This window comes from Sciurus vulgaris, assembly GCF_902686455.1.
Source record: "Sciurus vulgaris genome assembly, chromosome: 2".
In the NCBI taxonomy this organism is placed as follows: Eukaryota; Metazoa; Chordata; class Mammalia; order Rodentia; family Sciuridae; genus Sciurus; species Sciurus vulgaris.
The window spans coordinates 179,468,871-179,495,641 of NC_136462.1; the positions used below are offsets into that span (position 1 = coordinate 179,468,871).

The following is a 26,771-nucleotide window of genomic DNA, read 5'->3' on the forward strand; positions in this document are numbered from 1 at the left end:
GCAGGAGGATCCCAAGTTCAAGGCCAGGCTGGGCAACTCAGCGAGCCCTTGTCTTAAATGAAAAAGGGTTGGGGATGTAGCTCATCCCATGGATAAGCACCCATGGGTTCAATACCCAGTACTTCAGTGGGGTTGGGGGGATGAGCATTCATTCCTTTATTTATCTAGTGTACAAGCCTTATGAAGTTTTTGCCAATGCTTCCAATTATATCTTCCTTCGTTGTTAAGTTTTTCTAAAATTATCTTTAGAGGAAAAAACCATTCAGGCTTTTCTTTTTCTTTTTTTTTTTTTTTAATAGTGGGTATTGAATTCAGGGATGCCTTTCCACTTTCCACTGAGCTGCCTTCCTGATCCTTTTTACTTTTAATTTGCTGAGGCTGACCTTGAACTCGTGATCCTCCTGCTTTAGCCTCCTAAGTTGCTGGGATTACAGGCATACATCACTGTGACTAGCTGTATATCTATATATCTATATCTATATATATTTTTGTCAGGTCCAGTACCCATTCTAGAATCACATGTTGCATTTAGTTTTTGTTTTTGTTTTTGAGTAGCAGGACAAGATTTTATTATAAAGGGCAAGTAGAACAGATTTGAGAATGGGAGGGAGGGTGATCTCAGAATGGGTCGACTTCTTTTTGATGTTTAAGACTCTTAGTTGTGACTTATACAACAAGTCACAGTGCATTAAGCCTGGTGCTTCAGGTCTTGTGGCATCTATATTCTCTGAGAGTTGGCTTATCCTGAAGTGGCAACGTTGTAGAAAGAAAACAGGTTGGTATTACTGGTGTTGATAACTGTTCAATTTGAGCCTTTGTGCATCCTGCTCTCTGCTTGGAACAACCTTCTCTTCTGAGAAGCCTTCCTTACCCCTATTCTCTGCAGGATTAGGAGCCTTTCCCTAATTGGAGTCCTCTTTCCCTGGGTATGGAAAGAAGAATCTGTGTCAGCCCAAAGCACTCTGCATTATAATTTCCTATTTTCCTAATCATCTCTTCCATGAGCTTGTGAAATCCTCACTACAGGTTTTTTTCTTTTGTTTTCTTTCCTTTTTTTGGTACTGGAAATTGATCCCAGGGACACTTTACCACTGAGCTACATCCTCAGCCCATTTTTAATAATTTTACTTTGAGATGGGTCTTACTAAGGTGCTGAGGGTCATATTAAGTTGCTGAGGCTGCCCTTAAATTTGTGATCCTCTTGCCTCAACCTCCTGAGTCACTGGGATTAGAGGCATGCCCCTGTGCCTAGATCCTCAACCCAGTATTTGAGTTATATAAAGTCAGAGATCCCCTTATACCATGTTTAAGTGCAATCAAGTTGTACATTTCTAAAACTCGGGCCTTGAAGACAAGGTGTTTTGTTTTTGCAAAGGAGACTCACAATTTCTCTTGGTGGTCATGAGGCTATTTCACACTCTAAAGCAGTTGCTTAAAGATATATATTATCTGCTGGGGTTGTGACTCAGTGGTAGAGCACTTGCCTAGCATGTGTGAGGCACTGGGTTCAATTCTCAGCATGGCATAGAAATAATATAAAGGTCCATTGACAACCAAAAAAAATATATATATATATAAAAAGATCTATAGTATCATTTGATGTTGTGATGCATGCCTGTAATCCTAGTGTCTTGGGAAGCTGAGGCAGGAGGATTGCAAGTTTGAGGTCAGCCTGGGCAATTTAGTATGATCTTGCCTCAAAATAAAAATAAAAAGGGTTGGAGATGTAGCTCAGTGGTAGAGTACCGCTGGGTTCAATCCCCAGTACTAGACAAAATAAAAGTATATTAAATGTGCTGGGGGTGTGGCTCTGTGGTAGAGCACTTGCCTAGCATGTGTGGGCCCTGGGTCTGCTTCCTCAGAACAGCAGTGGGGCAGGTGCTTATTAAAATCTCCCAAGTTATTGCTCCTGCAGGACAGAGATTCTCTTTTCTTCTTACCCTGTGGCCTTTTGCTGTCAGGGTTTATTCTGACAGAATAAGCTTACTCTGAGTAGGTCATGTGCCTCTGCCATTTCTTTGGGAACTGTCATGGGAGGACAGGTGAGTTTATTTTAGAGGTTCTTGTTCAGAAGTCTCCTGTGACTCACTGTGTGTTCAGATCCAGGTCTGGCCCTAGAAGTGTACTTTTATTTTGACCTCATCCTCCACACTGAAGTCCTCAACCCCTAAACAAAATGGCCTGTAGATAATGCTGACACTAATTAATGACAACATTTTATTTGTGTGTGTGTGTGTGTGTGTGTATGCAAATGGCGATTGAACCTGGGCCACAGGCATATTAGGTATACATTCTACCACTGAGCTATACCCAAACCCAAGTGATATAATCTGATAATTGACATTAAGTTAAAGGATCAGACATCGATAACATTTTTTATTATTTTTTTGGTGCTGGGGATTGAACCCAGGGATGCTTTACCACTGAGCTACATCCTCAGTCCTTTATTTATTTATTTTTACTCCTCAGTTCTTTGTACTTTTATTTTGATTAAAGGTGTCACTACGTTGCTGAGGATCTGGTTAAGTTGTTGAAGCTGGCTTTGAATTTGCAATCCTCCTGCCTCAGTCTCCCATGTTGCTGAGATTATAGGCGAGTGCCACCATGCCCGGCATCACTGATGTTAGAAGTGGTTCAAGAACTTTATATGCTTTTCTTTTCTTTCTTTCTTTCTTTTCTTTCTCCTTCCTCCCTCCCTTCCTCCCTCCCTCTCTCTCTCTCTCTCTCTCTCTCTCTCTCTCTCTCTCTCTCTCTCTCTCTCTTTCTCTCTCTCTCTCTTTCTTTCTTTCTTTCTTTCTTTCTTTCTGGTGCAGTGCTAGGGATTGAATCCAGGGCTTTGCACATGCTAGACAAGTGCTCTACCGTTGAGCTACCTCCCCAACTCTTCTTTATTTTAAGACAGTGTGTCACTAAATTGCCAAGGCTGACCTTGAATTTGGAATCCTGCCTAAGCCTCCTGAGTAGCTGGGATTACAGATGTGTGCCTCCACGTTCAACCACTGTTGCCTCTTGCTTGCCCTCTTCTTCCCCAATCCTTTTGCCAGGGTAACTCATCTTTCAGGATGAGTGTCACCTCTGGGAAGTCACCCCACACTGTGGGAGTGATGTCAAGTTTTGCGATATGCTCCTGGAGCGGCACATACCGTAGAAACTAGCAGTACGTGCTGCAGGTTGGAATATCAAAATGTTCCCAGAAGGGTTGATAAACAGCTCCTGCCCCAGCTCCCCATTCTCTGAACACTTCCTAGGCTTCAGCAACGAAGTGGGTGAGACTTGGCCTAGAAGGCACCTTGAGGACTCTATTCCACATACCGCAAGTGCCATCACCCCTGCCATATACTCCTCCTGCCTAGCATTGTCTGATCTGTAGTTAGGGATTTCTTCCATTGTGTCCTCTTTGTCTCCTATTCCATACTAGAGACTTTTTAAGAGGTTAGAGACTGTTCTGCGTTTTGCTCACCATCAAATCCCTAGAACCTACTTAGGAATGAATAAATACTTGTTGGATTAAGGAATAAAAGTATATTCAGACAAAGAAACCAGCCCGAAATCTGGATCAAGCTGATTCTGGACAAGTCAGCTGGCCTCTCTGACCCTCAGTTTCCTCTCCGGTAAAGTGGTATGATTCTTTCAGCAAAGTTTTAATGAGAATCCAGGTACAGGCACTGAGAAACGGCCAGAACAGAAATAAGAAGACGTCTGCGTCCGTGGACTTATGGGAAGGTAGATAATAGAGGAAAAGACAAGTAACAAGAATAACTTCCTATTATACAGGCAGCAGATAAACCAGATGATATTTCAGAGACATTACAGATAGGGTGGCCACACAACGTGTTTCTGAGGTGAATTTCAAGTTTTTTTCCCTAAAGCACCTACCAAAGATCTTCGTAAAGATTTTTTGTAAAACTTCATGGTAAAGCCAGTTATCTTTTCGGTAACGGAGAATATGTAACTGGACCCTGCCTTCTAGGCAGTCACACCTTGCCTGAGGCGGGACTTCATTGGCTGCAGCCGACCACGTGCCAGTAGCAGTCGGCGCCCCGCCCCCTGGACCTCAACAACTGTCGATCAAGGGTTGAACTCCGCCCCCGGCGCGCGGCCGACTCCCTCTCTATAAAAGGAGCCGGCTGGCGATGACGAGCCCTTACGTCGGAGCGTCAAGGGGGGGGGTGCGTGTGAGGTCATCGCGCGGGCGGGCGGGGTCGGGCGGTTTGAACGAGACGAAGACGGAACCGGAGCCGGGCGCGGGCAGTGGAAGCGGTTCCGCCGAGAGCCGGTGAGGCGGCTAGCGGGCCTGGGGCGGCGGCCGTGGGGGTGGCCTGGTGAACCACGGCAGGCCAGCGCAGGCAGGCCTTGCGGAGGCCGCTCCACACGGCAGTGCGGTTCAGACCGGGTGGGGGAAGGGCGGGGCCGTGACCCGGAGCGCGCGGCCTGGGCCGGGGGGCGCGCGTTGTGCTCCTCTGGGGGCGGGGCCTCGGGCCGGAAGTGGGGGCTGCTCTGCGGCGGCGTGGGGGCTTCTGGGCCGCCGCCGAGGTGTGGAACTCGCGCTGTGGCGGCCGGAGGTCCTGGGCCCGGGAGGGGGTGTGTGAGGAAGGTGGGCCTGCTGGGAGCTCTGGGACCGCAGAGGGCGAGGCGGTATTGCCTCTTCGGTGAGCTCGAGCTGTGGATTCAGACCTGGGCTCGGCGACCGGGGGCAGGTGGTGTAATGTCTGGGTTTCAGCTTCCTCGTCTGTAGACCGTGCACGATAGTAGTACGTACAGATAGGTGTGTGCGCGGTGCCTGGCAAAAAGTAAGCCAGCTCCTTGGACTCGTTCCTTCAAGGGATATTTATCGAGTGCCTTCCAGGTGCTGGGCATCGTGCTGAGCCCTGGCTACGCAGCCGGAGTAGGCAGGCAAAGACATGCTCTCCAGGAGTCTGCCTTGTGAGGAGAGGGCTAGGAAGAAGAAGAATACGCCGACAAGATAATTTCTGTAATTACGAGGAGGATAATGTAACAGCGTGATATCACAGTGTGTTTCCAGGCCCAGTTTCTTAGCTGCCCTCGGGTGCCACAGGGCAGAAACTGACCGCGGCTCCAATTTGGGGACGAGGGTCCTAAGGCCCATTGAGGGAAGTTATTGCCAGACCTGGCATCCACCTCTTTGGTGGGATTCCTTTGAGTAGTAATAAAGATGGATCCTTATTAATTGGCACTTGCTGTATGCCAGGCATTGTGTTCAGTGTTTGATGTGGCATTATGTCATTTATACTCGCTGTCTTTTAGAGATCATTTATTTATTTGCATGTCGGGTGATTGAACCCAAGGCTTCATGCATACTAGGTGAGAGCTTTACCACTGAGCAATGTCCCCAGCCACTTTCATTTTACAAATGAGTCTGAGACTCATGAGCAGTGAAATGATTTGCCTTATGCTGTTTGGCAAGTGACTAAACCCACATCTGTGGCTCCAGAATCCAGGCTCTTAACCTTTATTTTACTCTTTCTTCCTGAGTTCCTGAACTAGAAAGCATGTTTCATTTATATATGGGCCTTTGGTTGTGGTGTGTCACAGTGTGCATAGCAGTTTCTGACACAAGGGAAACTTAGCACGTGGTGTGCTCTTCAGTTCAGTGTTTTTACCTAGATTCTTATTTAATGAACTGTTTTACCCATTTTACAGATGAGCCAGATGAGCCATTTGTGAAGTGTTGTTTTGGATTTATTTATTTATTTATTTATGGTGCTGGGGATTGAATTCCCGGTTGCTTTACCACCGAGCTGCAACCTCAGTCCTTTTTATTCTTTATTTTAGCCTCACTAAATTGTTGAGGCTGGCCTCTAGCTTATGATCCTTCTGCTTCAGCCTCTGAGTCACCCACTGGTGAGTAAAGTGTTTTGTCCAGGATCACATAGCTCTTTTCTGGCACCTCTCTCTCCCTCTTTGTGTAGGTCTCAGGGTTGTGCCTTGAGAGTAACTGGGTGCTCTTTAGCTAGCATTGAATTAGACAAGTGACAGAACCTGCTAGGAGAGCTGCTGAAGGAAGAGAGAGCTACCTGGCTAGGCAAGGGGGCTTTTTTATGGTGGTCAAAACTTGGATGGAGGAGTTCTGAAAGGGTGAGGTTTGTGTAGTAGTCTTGGGTCTTCCATTGAGGCCAGGCAGTGGAATTCTTGCTGAGGAAGAGCTAGAAGGAGCTGTAAGTCTGAGAACTGGGCTGTTTTGACTGCCTGGAAGACCACTCAATTGCTTGAGTCAGTGAATGTTTATTGCACATTGACATGGTGCCTAATCCTGTGTATTTAGTGACTGAAGAGTTTGTGGAGCACTTGGAACTAGGTATTAATGTGCTGCTAATGAAAGAGTTTAAAATTATATGATGATGACAGGCCATTAACTTTTTCTCAGCTGAGGTGTGGTCAGGAGATACACGTGGCTTTGTCGACAGCTTACATTTGTGGTAGCGTGACACAGTAGCCCGATGTACGCATGATTATCATCAAGATAAATTGCAAGTGCTCAGCCTGGGATCGTGTTTTTTTGTTTGGATCTTTCTCTTTGGTATTTGATAATAGCATTTTGCACATAATATGCATTCCATTTATTTGTTCAGGGATTTTAAACAGGAGATACTTTATCTGATTTGTGATTCAGAAAATTCTTTCTGGCTGCTGTGTAAGAACCGATTGAGACAGACTAATTTGAAGACGACAGTGGATCTTGATGAGAGATGATGGTAGCAGGTATCAGGTACTATTTTCAGTATTGGAGATAGCATGTGTGAAATGGTCCCAGCCCTGGATCTTGTTTGTTGAATACCTTTTTTTTTTTTTTTTTTTTTTTTTGCGGTACTGGGGATCGAACTCAGGGCCTTGTGCTTGCAAGGCAAGCACTCTACCAGCTGAGCTATCTTCCCAGCCCACCTCTTATGTTTAATACAGTGGGGAGTATTTTATATATTTTATCTCATTTAATTTGATCATGCATTCTTGGGAATTATTTTATCGCTGAACCACATTCCTAGACCAAGAAAAAAAAATAAATGAATCTTCTTTTCAGTTAGGTTGTATTAACTTACAAGATAACTGATGTACATTGAGTTTCAGTAACTTGCCCTAGGTCACACAACTAATGAGAAATGGCTTCACATTCATACCTGGGTCTTCCTGGTTTGAAATCCTTGGCTCTGTCTACAGAGTGCATTGCCTTCTGGTCCATGCCTGGCCCAACAATGGTTTAGAAATGAAGAGATACGGCCAATCTAATGTGATGTTTGCAGTCATAAAGGTTTGAATGAAGTGCTCTGAAAACACAGGGATTAATTTCCAGTGGAGTCAGGAACTAAATTGTGTTGCTCTCTTGCATAATATGGTTTTATCAGCTGATTTTGGGAATGCGAGTGTTGATGGTTTGCTTTCTGAAAAAAAGTTTATGTAGGTACCTTTTTCTCTTTTTGTCATTGTCCTGGACATCCTAAAAGCAAGTAGCATTTACTCAGCACTCAGTGTGTGCACGGCATTGTGTCAAGTACAGTGGGGGATGTCTGGGGGCACAGACCTGGTAAGTCATTTAACTCTCTAGACCCTATTCACCCCTCCATAAGGAGATTGGTTGGGCGGATCCCTTTCTGTTTTTCTCTCTGTGAGAATGTGACTTACAAGGCTTGCAGCAGTTTGCTGAAGGAGGTGAATGTGGGATGTCCAACTCGTACTCAAGGTCGAGGGAACGAGGTGCCACAAGAGAGCAAAGGGCTGGATTTCATGGTTGTTCCAAATTGCCGTTAATCCCACCCCTTGCTCCATTGGCAATGTTGATAGTTAATGAAATGAGGGAAATTATTAATGTCAAGGTCACTGTAAAATCTGTTTTATAGGGTATCTGTCCTCTTGGTAGCTTCATGGGGTTTTCATTTAGATCTGACTCACCTGTCTTTACCTCATTCTGCTTGAGTCTTCCCTCCCTGCTTTCTCCTCTAGCAGCAGTTAGGGTGATCTTTTTCAGACTTTAATGAGAGTGAGACTTTGCCCCACTTAAAACTCAACAATGAATTCATGTAACAGAATAAAGTCCGCATTTCTTACTATGGTCTGAAGAGCCCTCCTGACTTCTTTTCCCACTTTTGTTCCTGTTTTCCCTCTTGCTCGTTAGGCTGTAGCATCCTTCTTCCAGATGTGGTTGCTTCCTTCTGATTCTTCATTTTAGCTTTCACTGCAGAGAGGCTTTCCATGACTACGTTCCACACCCCTTTTGACCTAGTGTTTGGTGTAAAATGAGATGTTTGTGTGTTGGGTCAGTGTCAGACTTTGTACTGCTCAAATGTGACCTGCAGACCTGCATGTTGTCTCTGTTGCTTGTCTATTTCCAGGTCCCTAGAAGAGTGTCCCACATGTGGTAGAGCTCAGCAAAATATTTATTTATGGTACTGGGGAGTGAACAGAGGGGTGCTTAATCATTGAACCATAGCCCCAGCCTTTTTTATTTTTTATTTTGAGACAGCATCTTGCTCAGTTGCTTAGGGTCTGTCTGGCTAAGTTGCTGAGGTTGGCCTGGAACTTGAGATCCTCCTGCCTTGGCCTTCCCAGTCACTGGGATTACAGTTGTGCACCACCTTGCCCAGCTTCAAGAAAATAATTTGTCGAATGCATGATGGATGACTCAAATAGTACTCATAGATGATGGCATCCACATTTACTAGTGTTTCATTTGTTTTGTTTTTTGATTTTGCAGTGATGGTGATTGGACCCAGGGCCTCATACGTACTCTGCAAGTGCTCTACCACTGAGTTTGATCCCCAACCATTTGTGTTTTAAATGAGATTTTTTTACCTCAGTGTGGTGGTATGTGCCTGTAAGTCCCAGCTACTTGGGGGGCTGAGGTGGGAGATCACTTGAGCCCAGTAATTTAAGGCCAGCCTGGGCAACATAGCAAGAGTCTGTCTAAATAAAATAATTAAATTCAATGAGATTTGTTGCTTTGTGTTTATTGTTTTGAATTTGAAAACCTGGCAGAAAGGCGAGGGCAGAATGTGGATGATGGGTCTGGGAATGCTTGGCTACCAAACCCCAGGACCTCCCTCCTCCATCTATAAAATAAGGAGAATGAAGTGAACCTTGCAGAGGGTTGTCAGCAGAGTAGTAGTATCAAGGGCTCTTTGCTAGTAAGATTGTCATTTGACATACCTTTATAGTATCTAGGCTATTGAATATTATGAAAGTAGGTATAGTCTATTAAAAAAAAATGGTACGTATTGAAAATGTCAAAGAAAAATTAAGAAAAGCCCACCATCTGAAGAAAATTGTAAGCATTTTGATGTCTTAATAAAAAACTTAGATTGATGAGTGTGTGTGTGTGTGTGTTTGTGGTTCTGGGGGTCAAACCCAGAACCTCATGCATGTTAAGATGCCCTCTGTTGAACTACATTGCTAGCCCTGGGACTGATGTTTTCTAAATGTAGAGTTCTTGTTTGTGCATCAGCCTCCCTCCATAAAGCCCTTATCCCTTTACTTAGTATGTTTTATAGTTAAATTAAGATGGGATTTAAATTTTAGGCCGACTGGTGTTGGGCATTTTATTTCAGGTCACTTTTGTTTGTTTGTTCACTGGGGATTGAACCCAGGGGTGATTCAGAGCCACATCCCCAGCTCTTTTTATTTTTTATTTTAAGATAGTGTCTTGCTTTGTTGCTGAGAGTCTCATTCAACTGCCTTGGCTGGCAGTGAATATGTGGTCCTCCTGCTTCAGCCTCCTGAGTTGTTGAGATTACAGGTTATGTGCCACCTTGCCTGGCTTCTCAGGTCACCTACACACATGGAATCTCAGGCTTATGACTGGAATACTAGTGTCTCTGGTTTGGCACCTTGGGGAAGAATTTGAGGCTTAAAAATTGAGTATTCTCTCAGGTTGGCTCTGGGTAGCTAGGAAAGACTTGCCTTCACTTGCATGCCTGCCATAATATAAGCTCTTCTCTTTTCTATGCGTGTTGTAGAAGATGGCAGTGAACGTGTACTCGACATCAGTCACCAGTGATAACCTAAGTCGACATGACATGCTGGCCTGGATCAATGAGTCTCTCCAGTTGAATCTGACAAAGATCGAACAGTTGTGCTCAGGTAAGGGAAATCCACTATGGTCATTTTTCTAGGAAAGCCCTGTAGGTTCTTTGGGAACACTCAGTCCTGTATCTGCCTGCAGAGCCACACAGATAAGCTGTGGTTCCTTCCTCTCACTCCTACCCTGTTTCTTCTAAAAGGAGGTGTGCTTTAAAAGGCTGTGCTTCTAGCCCCTGTGTCCATCCTCTTCCAGTGTGGAGACTGCATTCTGAGGCCTGGAACTCTGCCTAACTTCTCAGTCTGTACTTTTGAACATCTAGATTTCAGATGTTTTGTTTGAGGACGATAATTGTACTTTTTTTACTTCATTTTTTCTTGGTGGTGTTGGAGATAGAATCCTGGACCTCACACATACTGGACAAGTGCTTTGTTGCTGAGCTACAACCCTAGCCCCTTCAACCAGTTTTAATCGAACTACAATCTGGTAGGGAGGTAATAATTTACAACAAGAACAAAAACATGGTTTGTTTCTGTATATACTGATTGTATAACATTTGGAAAACTAGTAGAAAATAAAAAATACCTATATATCCATTATTCAGGGAAAGCCACTAATTGGATGTTTTTTCCTGTCACCTTTCTGTGTATATATTGTGTGTGTGTGTATTCCAAGTTTTTTTAAATAATAATGTGCATATTCTCTAGTGTCATTCAGTAATTTAGAAATACTTACTTTGAATGGCTGTATACTTTTTTTTGTTAGTACTAGGGATTGAACCCAGAGCCTTGTGCATACAGACAAGCATTCTATCACTGAGCTGCATCCCCAGCCCTTTTTGTTTTGAGACAAGAGCTTGCTAAGTTACCCAGGCTATTCTTGATCCACCTCAGCTACCCAAGCCATTGGGATTATAGACATGTGCCACCATGTCCAGCTCCTTTATGGACTCACGTCTCATTGCTTGAGAGTTCTGCTTACTCTTCCTGAGTTCTGACGTAGTAAAGAACATGTCAGACTTATCAAAATTGGATTTTCCACAGATCGGAGATGATGTCAGAAATATGTCAGAACAAGGATGGGATGTGTGTTCTACTACTACTTAAATCCTTGTCTTGGAGCTGGAATGTACCTCCGTGGTGGAACACTTGCCTAGTATACACAAGGCCCTGGTTCAATCCCTATCACCCTCCCCCCCCCCCAAAAAAAAAAAAAAAAAAATTTGGGATAGAGAATCAGAACTCTCTATCTCTCCTAGTAATAAGAACAGTAATCATTTACTTGAGCACCGGTGTGCCAGGGTCAAGTAAATGCTTTTCAAACCTTTCTATTTATTTCTCACTGTACTTTGTTGAGGTAGGTATGGTTGTTCTGTTTTCAGATGAAAAAGTTGATTTAGAGAAGTAACAAGATCAGCTTTGTACAGCTAAGCTAAGAACTGAATTGAGATCTGAACCTTTGTCTAAATCAGGAACCCATATTCTTCAACCCTGATACCTTAGTTGCTCTTTGAACTTTCTCTTTACTGACTGGTACAATTTGGATTGTTTAAAATTACTGTTTTTGCTTCTGATTCTCCCACCCCTGCCCCAAGTTCAGCTTCTGTATTTTCTTTCCATCCCACCTCCCCAAGGACCTACTCTTGGTCTTAGTTTCATTTGCTAATTTCCCCTCTGAGGTTTAATTTCTGTCTTATGGTCAGCAGGAGGCTACCAATGAAGTTATACAGTAAAACAGTCGTTCACAAATTATGTTTATGAAACCTTAATTATTGTGTTAGTTGTAGACACAATTTTTGCCTTAGGTTTGTGTTGCTTTTCTCCCATTTTCTATTAGGTTCCAGAGTATTCATCTCCATGTCCCCATTTGTTTGAGACTCTTAAAGCACTTGTTTGCCTTGTGATATGTGACTAATGTGGGAATGAGGTCATCCTTGTTTTCATTGGAGCCAATGTGATATCTCCCTAAAATTTACCTCTTTCTATAAATACACTCCAAAGTATTATATCTCACTTAATTAATTGGAAAATGCATTATCTTTTCATGTGTAGATGAATTGTAACCTGCCAGTGTGGCCACAGGTTTATCTCATTCAGGCAGGGAGATGTCAGTTACAGGACTGGGCATGTGAAGAGGCTCCAGTCTGCCCTGAGCCATGTGACTTTGGACAAGTTCTGTTATGTTCTAGTTCCTTATCTGCAAACTTGGACAGTAGTACCTGGCCTGGCCCACCTATTTGGCTTTACTGAGGGTCCCCTGTAATAATAGCTCTTAGGTATTAATCTGTGCCAGACCTTGGAGATCAGTGCAGATCTCTGGAGGGGGCACATCCTCTTTATAGGTGGGAAGATTGCCCATGAGGCATAGCTGCTGCATTACAGATCCTCATTTTGAATCCATATCTTTCTGACTACGCAACCCACATGCTTTCTACTGCATACATATTATGTCTTTTTTTTTTCAGTACCAGGGATTGAACCCATGAGTGCTTAACCACTGAGCAACATTCCCAACCTTTTTGAGACAGGGTCTTAAATTGCTTAGGGCCTTGCTTAGTTGCTGAGGCTGGCTTGAACTTGTGATCATCCTGCCTCAGCCTCTTGAGCTGCTGGGATTACAGGCCCCTGCTCCTGGCTTTGTGTTACGTCTTAAGCATTTGGAAGACAAATAGATATAAATTACATATAATTAATTATAATGACATTGTTTCACTATAGAATGTGCAGTATTTCAGTTTTATGTGATGCCTGCTACTTATCTGAGATAAAGTGCTTTTCCCTGTTAGAAAATGCTAAGTGCAGGACACTTCTGTGTTTTGTAAACAAACTTATTCTTTCATAACTAGTCTTTCTCTTGAAAGCCATGTAGGATCTCCCTTGGAGTATGTTGCATTGTGTTTCATGTTGACGTTTTGAAATCTGGATCTTGCTTCCAGCATGAGACCAACAGGATGAGTAGTAGACACTGACTGTCCTGGCGATGACCTGCTGCCAGAGGACTGGAGTCAGGGAAGGGGAGACTCCTCAACTCTTTGTGCTTTCTGAGACCCCAGGGAAATCCTCAGCTGTTTGTACTGGTGCCTCATCCTTCCTGATCTTATAACTAATGAGCACATGATTAAGCGGACCAGAATGCTCCAAGTACAAACTTTAAAAAGTAGAAAGTTTTCCCTTGAGAGAGCAAAGCTCTGAGATCCTGCTTTGTTAATGTGCTGGCTGCCTGTGAAGTGGCCATTTTGTCAGCTCTATGTGCCCCTGCCTCCCAGCACTGTAGTGAGCTTTGCTTGGCTCTGGTAAGGTATGGTGAGGATAACTTTCAGCGACAGAGTTGGCAGATTGTTTCAAGATTTATTGTTCTTTTATTAAAATATAAATTAAGAAAAAAAAAGATTCACTATTTGATCAGCTCCTTACTTTGGAGAGCAAGTTGTTAAGTATTTTGGAAAGAGAGTAATCAAGGGGAAAAAAAATCTGACCACAGAGGGTGATTTTTTATTTATTTTATTTTATTTTTATTTATTTTTTTGGGTGGTGCTGGGGATTGAACCCAGGGCCTTGTGCATGCGAGTCAAGCACTCTGCCAACTGAGGTATAGCCCCAGCCCATATAGAGAATGATTTTGATAAGGAATTGCTTTTGTCAGAAAGGTAGTGCCATTTGCCTTTTGAGCCATAATTCTGTCTTCCCATTTCCATTCCATGTTCAGGCTCTGCATTTTTCTCAAGGATCCTGCATGGGGCTTTGTACACATTCAGGGACCTCACTGAATGTTCTCCATTCTCTTCTTGTCTTCTCTCCGTCTTCTCCCTTCCTACCTGGCCTTCTTCATAGTTCTTATGCTGCAAAAATAGGAGAAGCATACAAGCTTCCTTTTCTCCCAGTTTATTGTGGGCCCCCGATGGCCCTTGAGTTCATATAAGATACCTGTCAATCTTAATGGGTGCTGCCTATTAATGGCCTCGGCCTCCTACTCTGGCCATGCCCTTAACCAGACCTCCCCTATTTTCATCCGGTCTGGTATTGCTGTATGGTATGTTTTTCCCTGCCTCTCGTTACCTAAATTCTAACTTTGTATTCTCCTCAGACTGGCTTCCTTTTCCAGGTGCTCCATTTAAGGGCATAATTCTGCCTTTCTCCCAGTGTTTAAGTAACATCTTTTGAGGCTAATTTACAGATTGTTTGTCTCCTGAAGGATCTTTTAGATACAGCTCCTTTCCCCTGTGCTCACTGTTACCACAGTGGCCTCCTAAATGGATGTTTAGGTTCCCTCTCACTTTCCTCTCCACCTCCTCCTATTATACTGCATCAGTCTGTAGCCTGCCTTTCTTTTTTTTTTTTTTTGGAGTGGGGGAGTACCAGGGGTTGAACCCAGGGGTGTTTTAACTACTGAGTCACATCCCCAACCCTTTTTATTTTTTGAGACAGGGTCTCACTAAGTTGTTTAGGGCCTTGTTAAGTTGCTGAGGAGGCATTGAACTTGTGGTGCTCCTGCTTCAGCTTCATGAGCTACTGGGATTATAGGTGTGCACCCCCTGGCTCCACTAATCTGTAGCCCTTCTAAGAGACCACTCTTCTGCTCAAGGAAGTGTGTCTTAGAACGTTTTTTAACCTAACTCTTCAAGCACCCAAAAGAGAAGACAAGAACCTTATTTTCTTCTGTTTATAGTTAGGTCTTCATTGTAGAAATATGCTAAGAAGAACACCATAATCTGTTGTAATGTCATAAGTTAGTGATAGACTATTGTTATCCTTTATCTGTATTTTTTCTAAGTATGGCTTTAATTACTGAGTGCTTACTATAGTAGGCCAGACATTTTCTAAAGTGCTGTATATACATAATCTGGAATGTAAGAACTATAATCATTTTATAAAAACTGAGGCATAGAAAGGTTAAACAACCTGCCCAAGGTACTCATTTTTAGCTGTGCTTTCTTTCAGTATTTTCCTATAATTTTACAATTGACGTACTGTGTACAGCTTGTATTTTTGAATAAGTGAAATAATTGAAAGCTTCAGAAATGGTTTAAAGTACAAAAATATAAACGATGAAAACTCTCCCTCTCAACCCTGCCTGTCAGACATCAGCTTTCTCCCTAGAGGTAACCAGTGTTGCTAGTTGGGTTGCTGTCACAGACAGCATGTGTTTGTATAAGCAAAAATGGCCATTTACCTGTATGCGGAATGTGTGGGTTCTCTGCCCTTTTTTACACAAGTGGTAGCATGTTTAATTACACTGTTTTAAGCTGAACTCAGTGGGGCGTATCTGTAATCTCAGTGACTTGAGAGGCTGAGGCAGGAGGATCTTAAGTTCAAAGCCAGCCTCAGCAACATAGCAAGAACCTGTCTCAAAAAAAAAAAAAAGGCTGGGGATGTGGCTCATTGGTTAAATGCCTCTGAGTCCAATGAGTTTGGTTTTGGTTCAAACCAAAAAAAAAAAAAAAAAAAAAAAAGGCAAAAAACACCCCCAAACAGAAGCCACTGTATTTTCTTTTATGACTGTGTGATACTGTGATTTGTGTCAATCCTCTATTAACAGAATTGATATTTAGTTTATTTCCAGACTGTTGCCCTTAGGTAGGGACCTTGCTGTAATTAATATACAAGCACATGTGTGTTGTACAACTTTATTTTCTGTTTTAAAATCCAAATAGTATTTTTCCCATGTTGGAATATCCTGAGTTTGGATTTTAATGTTTGTATGGTTGACTCCTCACAGCCCTCTCTTTCCCGATTTTATTCATCCTTTATGATGACTCATGTTCCACTTACTCCCTGAAACCTCGAACACTTTCAAATTTAATAGTCTTGTGTGTTTCCTGTATGTTAGTATTAAAGCATTGGGAGTTCTTATACTTTGGTGTCTGATAGGTGAGCATCCCTTTTGTGCAGAATATTGGCTGCAGCTTTCATTTAACTCCCTGAGTCCCTGACCTGAAAAGGTTGAGCCAGTGCACTTGAGGTAAGCGAGGTTTGGTACCGATGCACATCTTGCCCTTGTGTTGTGGCACAGGGCTGTTAGAATGGAGCTGTGCTGGTCGATGCCATGGCATCCTGCCCTCGGGGTCCTTAAGTCATAGATTATGTGGGCCTGTACTTCTGCTGCAGATTTTTTTTTTTTCCTTTCTTTTTTTTTTTTTGTCTGCTGCAGATTGATGGGCCAGTGGCACCAAAGTGAACTCCTCTTCTTGTCCTGCTTGTGTTGTCAGCATTTGTCCTTGTCTTGGTCACATTGTCATTAAGTCAGACTGGAAGGAAGACCCCCTTTAAACCTGTTCTCTTCTTAGTTGAGACATTTATAGACCAGGAATTTTCAACTCTTTTCCTGTAAAAAGCATTGATATGAGCTTTTTTCTTTAAGAAATTTAAACTTTTTTTTGTATTCTGATTATAGAAATAATATTCACTGTAGTACATAGTTAAATATTTTAAAAATAGAATGCATCATAACCCACAGTCATTATTGACCATTTTTAATCTACAAAACAAATTCATATGGCTTAATTTAGTACATTGTGTTTTCTTGTAGCTTTTTCTGTGCATATATATTAAGATAGATATTTTTGCACATATAAAAATATAATTGTTTTTTACCTATTGTTTTATTCATTAAATTTTGAGTTTTTTTCCTCCCCAAAGTGAACAAATGTTTGTTTGTATGAAATTCTGTGAGAACTGCATGTGGTGGTGTATTTCTCTAATTCCAGCTACTAGGGATGCTGAGGTAAGAGAATTGCAAGTTCCAGACTGGCCTGGGAAATTCAGTGAGATATTATCTCAAAATAAAAAGGGATGGGGGTGTAACTCAGTGGTAGAACTGGATTCAATCCCCAGTAATGTGGGAAAAATTTTTGGTAGGATTGCATGCTAAAAGTTATGTAGTAGATCTTACTGTGAGAGGTATAGGATGCTTCCATTTTTTAATGTGGTGAATACAGTTATAATCAGTTTCATACATCTTTGTTCTTTATTTATTCATTTATTATTTATTTATTTATTTTGGGGTTGGGGCTTAACCACTGAGCCACATCCCCAACCCTTTTTATTTATTTTTTGCTTGTTTTGGGTACTGGGGATTGAACCTAGAGGTACTTTGCCACAGTCCTTTTTATTTTGAGACAGGGTCTCTTAAGTTATTGAGGCTGGCCTTGAACTTTCAATCCTCCTGCATTAGCCTTCTGAGCTGCTGGGATTACAGGTGTGCGCCACTGTGTCTGACTCCCAGCCCTTTTTATTTTTATTTTGAGACAGGGTCTCACTAAGTTTTTTAAGACCTGACTGGTTATCAAGACTGGCCTTGAACTTTGGATCCTCTTGCCTTAGCTTCCTGACTCGCTGGGATTACAGGCATGCACAACCACACCTGGATGTCCTGTGATTTTAAATTACTTCCCTGGGCTTCAACACCATTATTTATTAACCATGTGCATTTCTTCTGACTTGTCCAATTACTTTGTCTGTTTTTAGTGGTTTTTTTTTTTTTTTTCCTTCAGTGCTGGACACTAAACCTGCAGCATTGCAGGGCAAATGCTCTACCACTGAGCTGTATACTCCAGCTCTTTTAGTGGGACTTAATTTTTTTCGTTATATTAATAGTTTTAGCCAGTGAAAGTGTAGCAGCATAGTCTATCTCCCCCCACTCCCCCACTTAGGAATTGTTTCTTTTTTGGGGGGATGGGTACCGGGGATTGAACCCAGGGTCCCTCAACCATTGAACCTCATCCCGACCATTTTGTTTAAAACATTCTTTTTGTAGATGGACACAGTACCTTTATTTTTATGTGGTGCTGAGGATCGAACTCACTCTACCACTGAACTATGACCCCAGCCCCACCCCAGCCCATTTTTATATTTTAAGACAGAGCCTTGCTTAGGGGCCAGCTAAAGTTGCTGAGTCTGGCTTTGAACTTGAGATCCTCCTGCTTCTGCCTCCAGCGGAGCTGGGATTACACTGTGTGCTACCATGTCCTGCTGGGAATTGTTTTCTTACCCAACTGTATTGTATCCTATAAAGGCCTCTAATGATATGGAAAAGAAGAGTGGATGAGAATTGAGGATACTTGGATGTGATTTGGTTTCTGGCTTCTGTAATGTTGAGTCACAATTTTTGGTTATCAGTTTCAAAATTTTTTTCTCAACCTTTTTTTTATCCCTTTGGTACTGGGGATCGAACCCAGATATGCTTTACCATTGAGCTATACCCAGCCCTTTTTATTTTTAATTGTGAGATAGGGTTTCCATAAGTTGCTGAGGCTGTCCTTGAACTTGGGATCTTTCTGCCTCACCCTCCTTGGTTGCTGAAATTAAGGTGTGTACCACTGTGCCTGGCTGTCATCATGATTTCTAATAAGGAATAGGAGTTTTAAAATTTGATACTCTTTTTCTTCTTGTTAACAGGCTTCCAGATTGCAACTGTGTTGTAGAATTTATCACATAAAGCCAATGTTGTTAATAGATTTTAAAAAATTGACTTTGAATTCAAGAAGTAATGAAGCTTTGGGTTTTTTGGTTTTTTTTTTTTTTTTTTTGGTACCTGGGATTGAACCCAGGAGCACTTAACCACTGAGCCACATCCCTACCCTTTTTGATTTTTTTGAGACAGGGTCTTGCTAAATTGTTTAGTGCCTCATTAAATTGCTGAGGCTGGCCTTGAACCCACAATTCTCCTACTTCAGCCCTTGCCTTAGCCTCCCAAGTTACTGGGATTATAGGTGTGTGCCACTGAGCCTGGCTAAGTTTTGGTTTCTGTAGGTCCCCTTTACAACTTTTTGTTAAGTTGTATTTGGGGAAAAGTTCACCATGTTCATTTAATAGTATCATTTGTGTCTAGCATTTATTGCCTTTTTGTATTGCTGTTGTTCATTCAGGAGCTGCCTATTGTCAGTTTATGGACATGTTGTTCCCCGGCTCTGTTGCCTTGAAGAAAGTGAAGTTCCAAGCTAAACTAGAACATGAATATATCCAGAACTTCAAAATACTACAAGCAGGTTTTAAGAGGATGGGAGTTGACAAAGTAAGTAAATTTTATTCCTTTGCTTAGATTATTTTTCTTAACTAATGATTGTTACTTAAGACAGTATGGTAGCCCATGACTTTTTGTGGGGGGGGGCGGGGTACCGGGGATTGAATTCAGAGGCACTCAACCACTGAGCCCTATTTTGTATTTTATTTAGAGACAGGGTCTCACTGAGTTGCTTAGCTCCTTGCTTTTGCTGAGGCTGGCTTTGAACTTGCTGTCCTCCTGACTCAGCCTCTTGAGCCACTGGGATTACAGGTGTGTGCCACTGTGCCTGGCTAGCCCATGACTTTTTAATATTTCCTTTTTCTTTTCCCAATTTGTATAGCTCTCTTTTCTCTACCTAACATAATTTATGGAGAGTGAAGTACTGTCCTGCCTCTACATGGCTTACTGTCTTGTATCTTCGTCGGCTGTGAATGTAGTAACTATTTGGAAGCATCAAGCTATATGTTTGTTAATAGTTATTTGAAAAAAAAATTTTTTTGTTTACTCTCTAGTAGTCTGAGTTCTAGGTGAATCTTTGGATTTACTTCTGTAAACCATTGTATAGGAATAACTAGTTTCAATAGAGAAAATTCTAGAAATATTTCCTTTTTATGAAGGATCCCTGGGGGTGCTGGGAAGTCCCTGCTGCCCCAAAGGATATTTGATGGTACCAGAAACACAGTCCACTAGATTTTACTAGCCCAAGCATGTAATAGATTGCAAAATTAAGGAATTCGTTTCCCCCCACATTTAGAAGAGTTTATCTTTTTAAGCCACTTCTGGGAGTATAACTTTTGTTTGGTAAAACTCATAATGCCCCCTAATTATCTTGCTGATATGTCTGGTTTTTGTTCTTTTTTTTGTTTTTTGTTTTTGGTGGGGATTGAACTCAGGGCCTTGCGCATGCAAGGCAAGCACTTTACCAGCTGAGCTATATCCTCCGCAGCCCCTGGTTTTTATTCATTTTGAAATCAAGTCTTAGTGATTATTTTATTTTCATTTGTGTATATTGTATAAACTAAGCATTCATAGGAGCATCATTTAGTTCCTAGGTATAATTTAAAAAGGTGTAGCTTATACAATTTTTCTATTTTTTATGGAATTTTATATATATATATATTTATATACATACACATACATATGTATATGTGAGGGTTTTTTTTTTTTTCCCCCCTTGGTACTGGAGATTGAATCTACAGGTGCTTAACCAGTGAATCACAACCCCAGGCTTTTTTTATTTCTTATTTTGTGAGACGGTCTTGCTAAGTTGCTTAGGGCTTCACTAAATACTGAGGCTGGCCTTGAACTTGGAATCCTCCTGCCTCAGCCTCCTGACTTGCTGATATTATAGGCACGTGCCACCAGGCCCAGCTTTTAAAATATTATTTTTCTTCCCTTTGGCAGAGCTTTGAGGCAGGGACAGACAGGTTCAGTGATTGCCAAAGCCTCACTTTGGGCTAAACAATCTTGGTTTTTCTTTGCAGATAATTCCTGTGGATAAATTAGTAAAAGGAAAATTTCAGGATAATTTTGAATTTGTGCAGTGGTTCAAGAAGTTTTTTGATGCAAACTATGATGGAAAAGACTATGACCCTGTAGCTGCCAGACAAGGACAAGAAACTGCAGTTGCTCCCTCCCTTGTTGCTCCAGCTCTGAATAAACCGAAGAAACCTCTCAGCTCGAGCAGTGCAGGTAAATAAACAACTTCCAGACATCATTTCCAAATAATAATAGTATCCAGGTATTCATTTGACATTGAACCGGCTTTTTTTGTTTGTTTTTATTTTTTATTTTTTTGGCAGTACTAATGAGTGAACCCAGGGATGCTGCATCACTGAACTAAATCACCAGCTCTTTTTCTTTTTTATATTGAGACAGTGTCTTTTTAAGTCATCAAGACTGATCTTGAACTTAGTCCTTTTACCTTGGCCTCCCAAGAACATCTGGGGATTACAGGTGTGCACAACTGCACCTGGATCTGAATCAGAATTTTTTAAGTAAATATAGGCTTGGGAATCTTCAGAAGCATAATCCCTGGCATGTGACAAGAGCTTTGATTCTGCCTTGAGGCAAGTTGTGTTTGTTCGCTGCAACCCTTGTGAGCCCCTTCACCTCTGACCCATAGTTACCGTCTCTGTAAAATAGGAAGTTTAGTCCTTGGCCAGAGTCTGTTTTTGAGACCTAAACAAATTACTTTATGCCATTTCATGAAAGCTCTTCAGTTGTGTTGAATAGAAACCCTCAGTTCACATAAGAGAGTTTTACTTATGTGGGGGAAAGCAAAGGCATTTCACAGAGCCCTAGGAAGGGGATTTATAGTCTGAATTCCTGAATTTCTAGCACCAAAAGAGCCTTCTAGGTCTCAGGTTGTTGTGGCTGTTTTCATCATCCTGCTTCTATAGAGGAACTTCTTGTGCTTACTCATGACTTCCCTGCCTCCTGAGGGCTTGAGCTCTGAGCTGCTGTAGCGTGCTCTGATATTAGTCCATAAGACTGGCTGAGCCTGTTCTTACCACTCTGACTTCAAACCTCTATCTTTGCCCATAGTATCTTGAGAGAGACTGAGCCATCTGGTAGAGAGGATAGGTTAAGTACTTCTTTAACTTAAAGCTTTATTTGAGAGATAGTTTACATGCTATAAACTTCACTTGTTTAAAATGTTTTTAATTTTTTTTTTTTCTAATTAAGTACATTTGAAGAGTTGTGACTGGGTGCAGTGACACATGCCAGTAATTCCAGCTACTTGGGAGGCTGAGTCGAGGATTCTAAGTTCCAACATCAGCCTGGGTTATTTAATGAGACCGTGTCTCATAATAAAATAAAAAGGGCTGGGCTTGTAACATAGTGGTAGAGTGCCCCTGGGTTCATTCCCCAGTACTACCAAAAAAAAAAAAGTCATGTAACTATTATTGCAGTCAATTTTGATCATTTTAATATCCAGACAGAAACATTCTGTGTGCTTACTAATAGTCACTTCATTTCCCAGCTCTTTTGCCTTCCCCAAACCCTAGGCAACCACTAGTGATCTACTTTCTGTTTATGGACTTACCTGTCTGGACGTTTTGTGTAAATGAAATTAAAGAATATGTGGTCTTTGTGTCTGACTTTTTTTACTTAGCATGTGTTCAGGGTTCATCCATGCTGTAGCATTTATCAGTACTTCATTCTTTTTTATTGCAGAATAATATTCCATTATATGGCTATACCTCATTTATTTGTCAGCTGATGGTCATTTGAGTTGTTTCTACTTTTTGGCTATTATGAGTAATGCTGCTGTGAAGATTCATGTATAGTTCTTTGTGTGGACATGTTCTCATTTCTCTTGGGTGTATATCCAAGAGTATATGTCTTGGAGCAGAATTCCTGGGCCATACGGTAACTTTATGTTTAACCTTTTGCAGAGCTGCCTGTTTTCTAAAGTAGCTGAACTATTTACAGTACCATCAGCAGCATATGAGGCTTCCAGTTTCCCCAGATACTGCATGCTTTTATTCTTTAGCTGTGTGGAATGGGCACCTGCTTAGGTTACTCTGTATATTTTATATTTCAGGTGTTGCTGACAATTGCAGTAAACATTTAGTCTTTAGGATAAACATATACGAGAGAGAGCCATCAGAGGAAATGCCTGTTACTGTGGGCAAAAGGCCTATGGTTGTCAATTTGGGGTGTCAGGAAGATTAGTCATTTCTAAGCCTGGTATAATGTACAAGTTTTATAGAATAATTGCTAAATGAATAACTAAAATCACAAATGAGACATTTGTCTTGATGTAACCCACTCTTGATAGTTTTAGCTTGTAGGCAGGTTAATGTATTATTACATTGTCTGTTTGACTATAAATACTCAGAGAAGTCTGTAAATTCTCAACAGTGGGATGCATTTCTCTTCTGACCCTTCTAAATGTCCTCTAGAAGGTGGGCAAAGATTGAGGTTTGAAGTCATAGTGGTAAGAACAGGCTCTGCCAGCCTTGTGGACTTCTCTCTCTTAATCCAAGGAGTCTGAGGGCAGGAGGGATCTAGTTTTGCAGATGGGGAGCAGAGGATGTGGAGCTGTAGGTGGGGTGGTGATGTATCATGAAGCTGCCCTGTTTGTGGATTTGGTTGGAGCTGGGGTAAGGTAGATGGTCTGTGTGCACCAGAACTACTGTGCCTCCTTCAGATGACACTCCTGTTCTCCAGCAGAGAAAGACCTCACTGGATTTATTCTCAGCATGAAAGGGTGTGGCTAAAATTGATAGCTATGCTGTCAGGATAAAAACCACTTTAGGCAAATGTGGGGTGTTGTCCTGCATGTGGGACTCCTTAACATTGGTCCCCTTCACTGAATGTCTGGGAAAGCAGTGGGTCACAGCCTTCCTTTGCTGTCCTGAGGGTTTCTGTTTGTTTGTTTGTTTTTACATTTTTCTTCTTAAAAATATCTAATCCTCTCTCAGCTCCACAGAGACCCATCTCAACACAGAGAACTCCTGCAGCTCCTAAGGCTGGACCTGGGGTGGTGCGAAAGAACCCTGGCGTGGGCAACGGGGACGATGAAGCAGCTGAGTTGATGCAGCAGGTAGGTGCTTCCTGTGCCCATGGCACCAGCTACTCAGGCTTCCTTGCTACAGGGAGGTGAGGCTTGTCCTGCTTTCAGAGGAAGACCTGCCGTGCCCACTTACCAGGGTGGTCCTCCTGATGCGAGGAAGCACTTGGCTGCAGTGTGGGGAACTGGGCTGGGTGAAGGCGCAGGAGAAAGGCAGGCATTTTTGTGCTCTCTTGGTGTGACATAAACCTGTGTTTGGAAACCAGCTCTTAAAGCAGAACCCTGTTGGATGTTTCTGGAGTGCTCCCAGGATTCTCTGGGATTCAGAGAGTGAAAGAGTAAGGGAGTTAGTTTCTGGAGATTGGAATCAAGGATAAAATTGGTATGAAAGGGTTGCTGCTCTTCTGGTTCTGTTTGTATCACTACAGTGATTTGAAATGTCTTCAGGCTAAATGCCCGTAAGGTGCTTGTCAGAGGTCTCCGTGGATCAGAACAAATTTTAGGCTTTTGATTGTTTTCTTATGAATCCTTCTAGATGTTTTGTTTTGCTTTTGGATGATTGTTTTGACTTACTCTCTGGGCACTGCAGCTATAAAGTACAGAAGTCCTGAAAAAGGAGACTTCCCTGTAACTGTCTAGCAGCATGAATATACAAAAAGCCATTGGAGAAAAAAAGGTGAGTCGAGAGTGGTCATTGCTGGGGCTGGGTTGCCAGTGAGTTGATCTCGTACTCTCCAGGAGCAGCTGTGATAGGTTCTCTGGGACTTCTGCCCCAGCTCAGCCAGTGTCCTGTGTGATGGTGCCCAGGCTTTGGGTTACATAAATCTGGATAGAAGTGAGTCTGGCTCTGCCTTTACTTCTGCCTGTGACAGGTTAATTAACTTCTCCAAACTTCTGCTTAAGGAAAGGGATTATGCTTACTGTAGTTGAGTAGGTTACGTGAGCTGATGTGTCTAGAATTGTGTTTGGTACCAGTTCCATTGGGATGATGACAGTGAATAAAAGGCATTAGTGAGTATTACGGTTCTTGTCTGAGGTTTTCAGATAGAATGGAGTAAGTTATACAGTGGTTTTTTTTTTTTTTTTTTTTTGTACTGGGGATTCAACCTAGGGATGTTTAACCACCGAGTCATATCCTCAGCTGTCCCCTCCCCTGCTCTTTGAAATTTTGAGGTGGTCTTACTAAATTACTGAGGCTGGCTTTGAACTTGGCAATTCTCCTGCCTCAGCCTCCTGAGTCACTGGGACTACAGGTGTTCACTGCCATACCCAGCTAGCTACAGTGTTCTTTAAAAGTCCATAGGAACCAGAATTTTTTGACTCATTTGTGAAATAATAACATTGAATGTTTATAACAAAAATAACTATAATGTTTTTGGAGTGCTTATGCTGTGTACTGAGTACTTTAATTCCACTTATGCAGGAAACCTGTAGGGTTTTATAGTTGACCATGACTCCAGGAAGTTAAATAACTTGAGTGAGGATTTGAACCCAGGTGTGTCTGTCTCTAGAGCCTAGGTCAGCCAGTCATTGCTAAATGGGAAATGAAGGAGGAGGTTGGTGACTTGGGGTATAAGGTTCTTTTCTTATACCTAACATTGGAAATTGTAACTATTCATGGTAGTCTCTCTGAACAAATTGCTGCTAAGTATTAGAATAGCAAGTCATGGAAGATCTGGCCTGGGCCTAGAAGTGGACTTTTTTTTTTTTTTTTTGACAAGATTTGGGGTTGAACCCAGGGCCTTGTGAGTGCTAGGTAAATGCTCTACCACTGAGCTACATCTCCAACCCTTTTTAAAATTTTTTAACTTGAGACAGAGTCTTGCTAAGTTGCCCAGGTTGGCCTTGAACTTGGATCCTTTTGCCTTAGCCTCCTGAGTAGCTGGGATTATAGTCATGTGCCACTCTTACCTGACTAGAATTTTTTTTTTCCCCCTTGGTACTGGAAATTGAATCCAGGGCCTCTCACATGCTAGGCAAGTACTCTACCACTGAGTTACAGTCCCAGCCTAGAAGTGGTTTTTGATATAGTTGGAGAAGATATGCTTGGTGCCCATCTTGCAGTGAAATCTCAGCTGAAGATTTTGGAAGACAGTAGCCACAGTTTTGCAGGGGAGAATGTAGTTGGAGACTGGGAATGCTTTCTTCCCTGAGAGGACAGTGAGAATTGGTTGGTTTAATGGCCAGTGCAGTTAAAGTTGGGAGGGATTATGGTGTAGTAAGGGAGGGTTTGAAACTGACTGTGCCTCCTTCAGTGCTATAGAAGGTTGGGAGGCTTAGGACATAAGTGGCTGAAAGTTCACTAACCAGCTGCTTCATTGATCCTGGAAGACTGGGACACAAATGCTCACACCCAGCTCGTTGATCCCTTCCACAGGAGTATTTTGTTTGGCCTGCACATCTTTTGGGCTTTTTTTGTTTGTTTGATTGATTTTAATTTATAGGAAGAATTTTAGGCTTTTCCCATTTGCCAAAGTCCTTCCCCAACTCTGTTACTGACTCTTGGCTCATTTACATGATCTGACTGGTCTCCCTGAAAGTATTTGAATTTGTAGACCTTTCTAAGTGTGGGAAATGGAACCAGATGGGCTTGTTTTAGGTTAAGCGAACAGTACTGTGTTCTACACGAATTAACCTTGTAGTATTTATATACTTGGGTGATCTGCAAGGATTCCACATTCTTAAGCTGTCGTGGAGAAGTTTACTTAGAGATCTTTTACATTTTCTTGTCTGTGCTTGGTCTTTTAAATCTGGTGTGTATTTAGTACTTGCAGCCCAACTCATTCCTGCTGGCCAAATGTCAAGTAACCCCATGTGCCTGATGGCTACTATATTGACCATAGTGGGCCCCAAACATTCTCTTTATGCTTCTTAGGTTGTGGCTGTTGATTTACTATAAGGAAAGATTTTAAGAGTGACATTTGAGGGCTGGAGTTGTGGCTCAATGGTAGAGCACTTGCCTAGCACACATGAGGCCCTGGGTTTGATCATCACCACCACTTAAAAATAAAAGAAAAGGTATTGTGTCCACTGACAGCTAAATTAAAAATATATATATATACACACACACGTATATATCTATGTATTTTTTATCTATCTATATGTGTATATATATATAAAACCGTCGAAAGAAAAAGAGTGACATTGATTACTGGATTTTATTTTTGGTGGTGCTGGGGATCAAACTAGGGCCTCATTTGTGCTATGTAACTACTCTACCACTGA

General features: G+C 42.0%; 1 protein-coding gene across 2 annotated transcripts in view; it reads left to right on the forward strand.

Moving 5' to 3' along the window:
• Window positions 1-4,168: 4,168 nt before the first annotated feature.
• The window catches only part of MAPRE1 (microtubule associated protein RP/EB family member 1), a 30,637-nt gene continuing 8,034 nt past the window's right edge, over window positions 4,169-26,771 (forward strand). Inside the window, exons 1-5 of one of the 2 annotated variants that reach the window (XM_079128366.1) lie at window positions 4,169-4,276; window positions 9,963-10,086; window positions 18,888-19,033; window positions 20,509-20,716; window positions 23,458-23,579. In XM_079128366.1, coding sequence (XP_078984492.1) covers window positions 9,966-10,086; window positions 18,888-19,033; window positions 20,509-20,716; window positions 23,458-23,579 — 597 coding nt within the window. In that variant the 5' untranslated portion in view covers window positions 4,169-4,276; window positions 9,963-9,965. Of the gene's footprint in view, window positions 4,277-4,504; window positions 4,650-9,962; window positions 10,087-18,887; window positions 19,034-20,508; window positions 20,717-23,457; window positions 23,580-26,771 lie in introns of those variants that run through there. The other variant, XM_079128367.1, reaches the window with a different exon arrangement.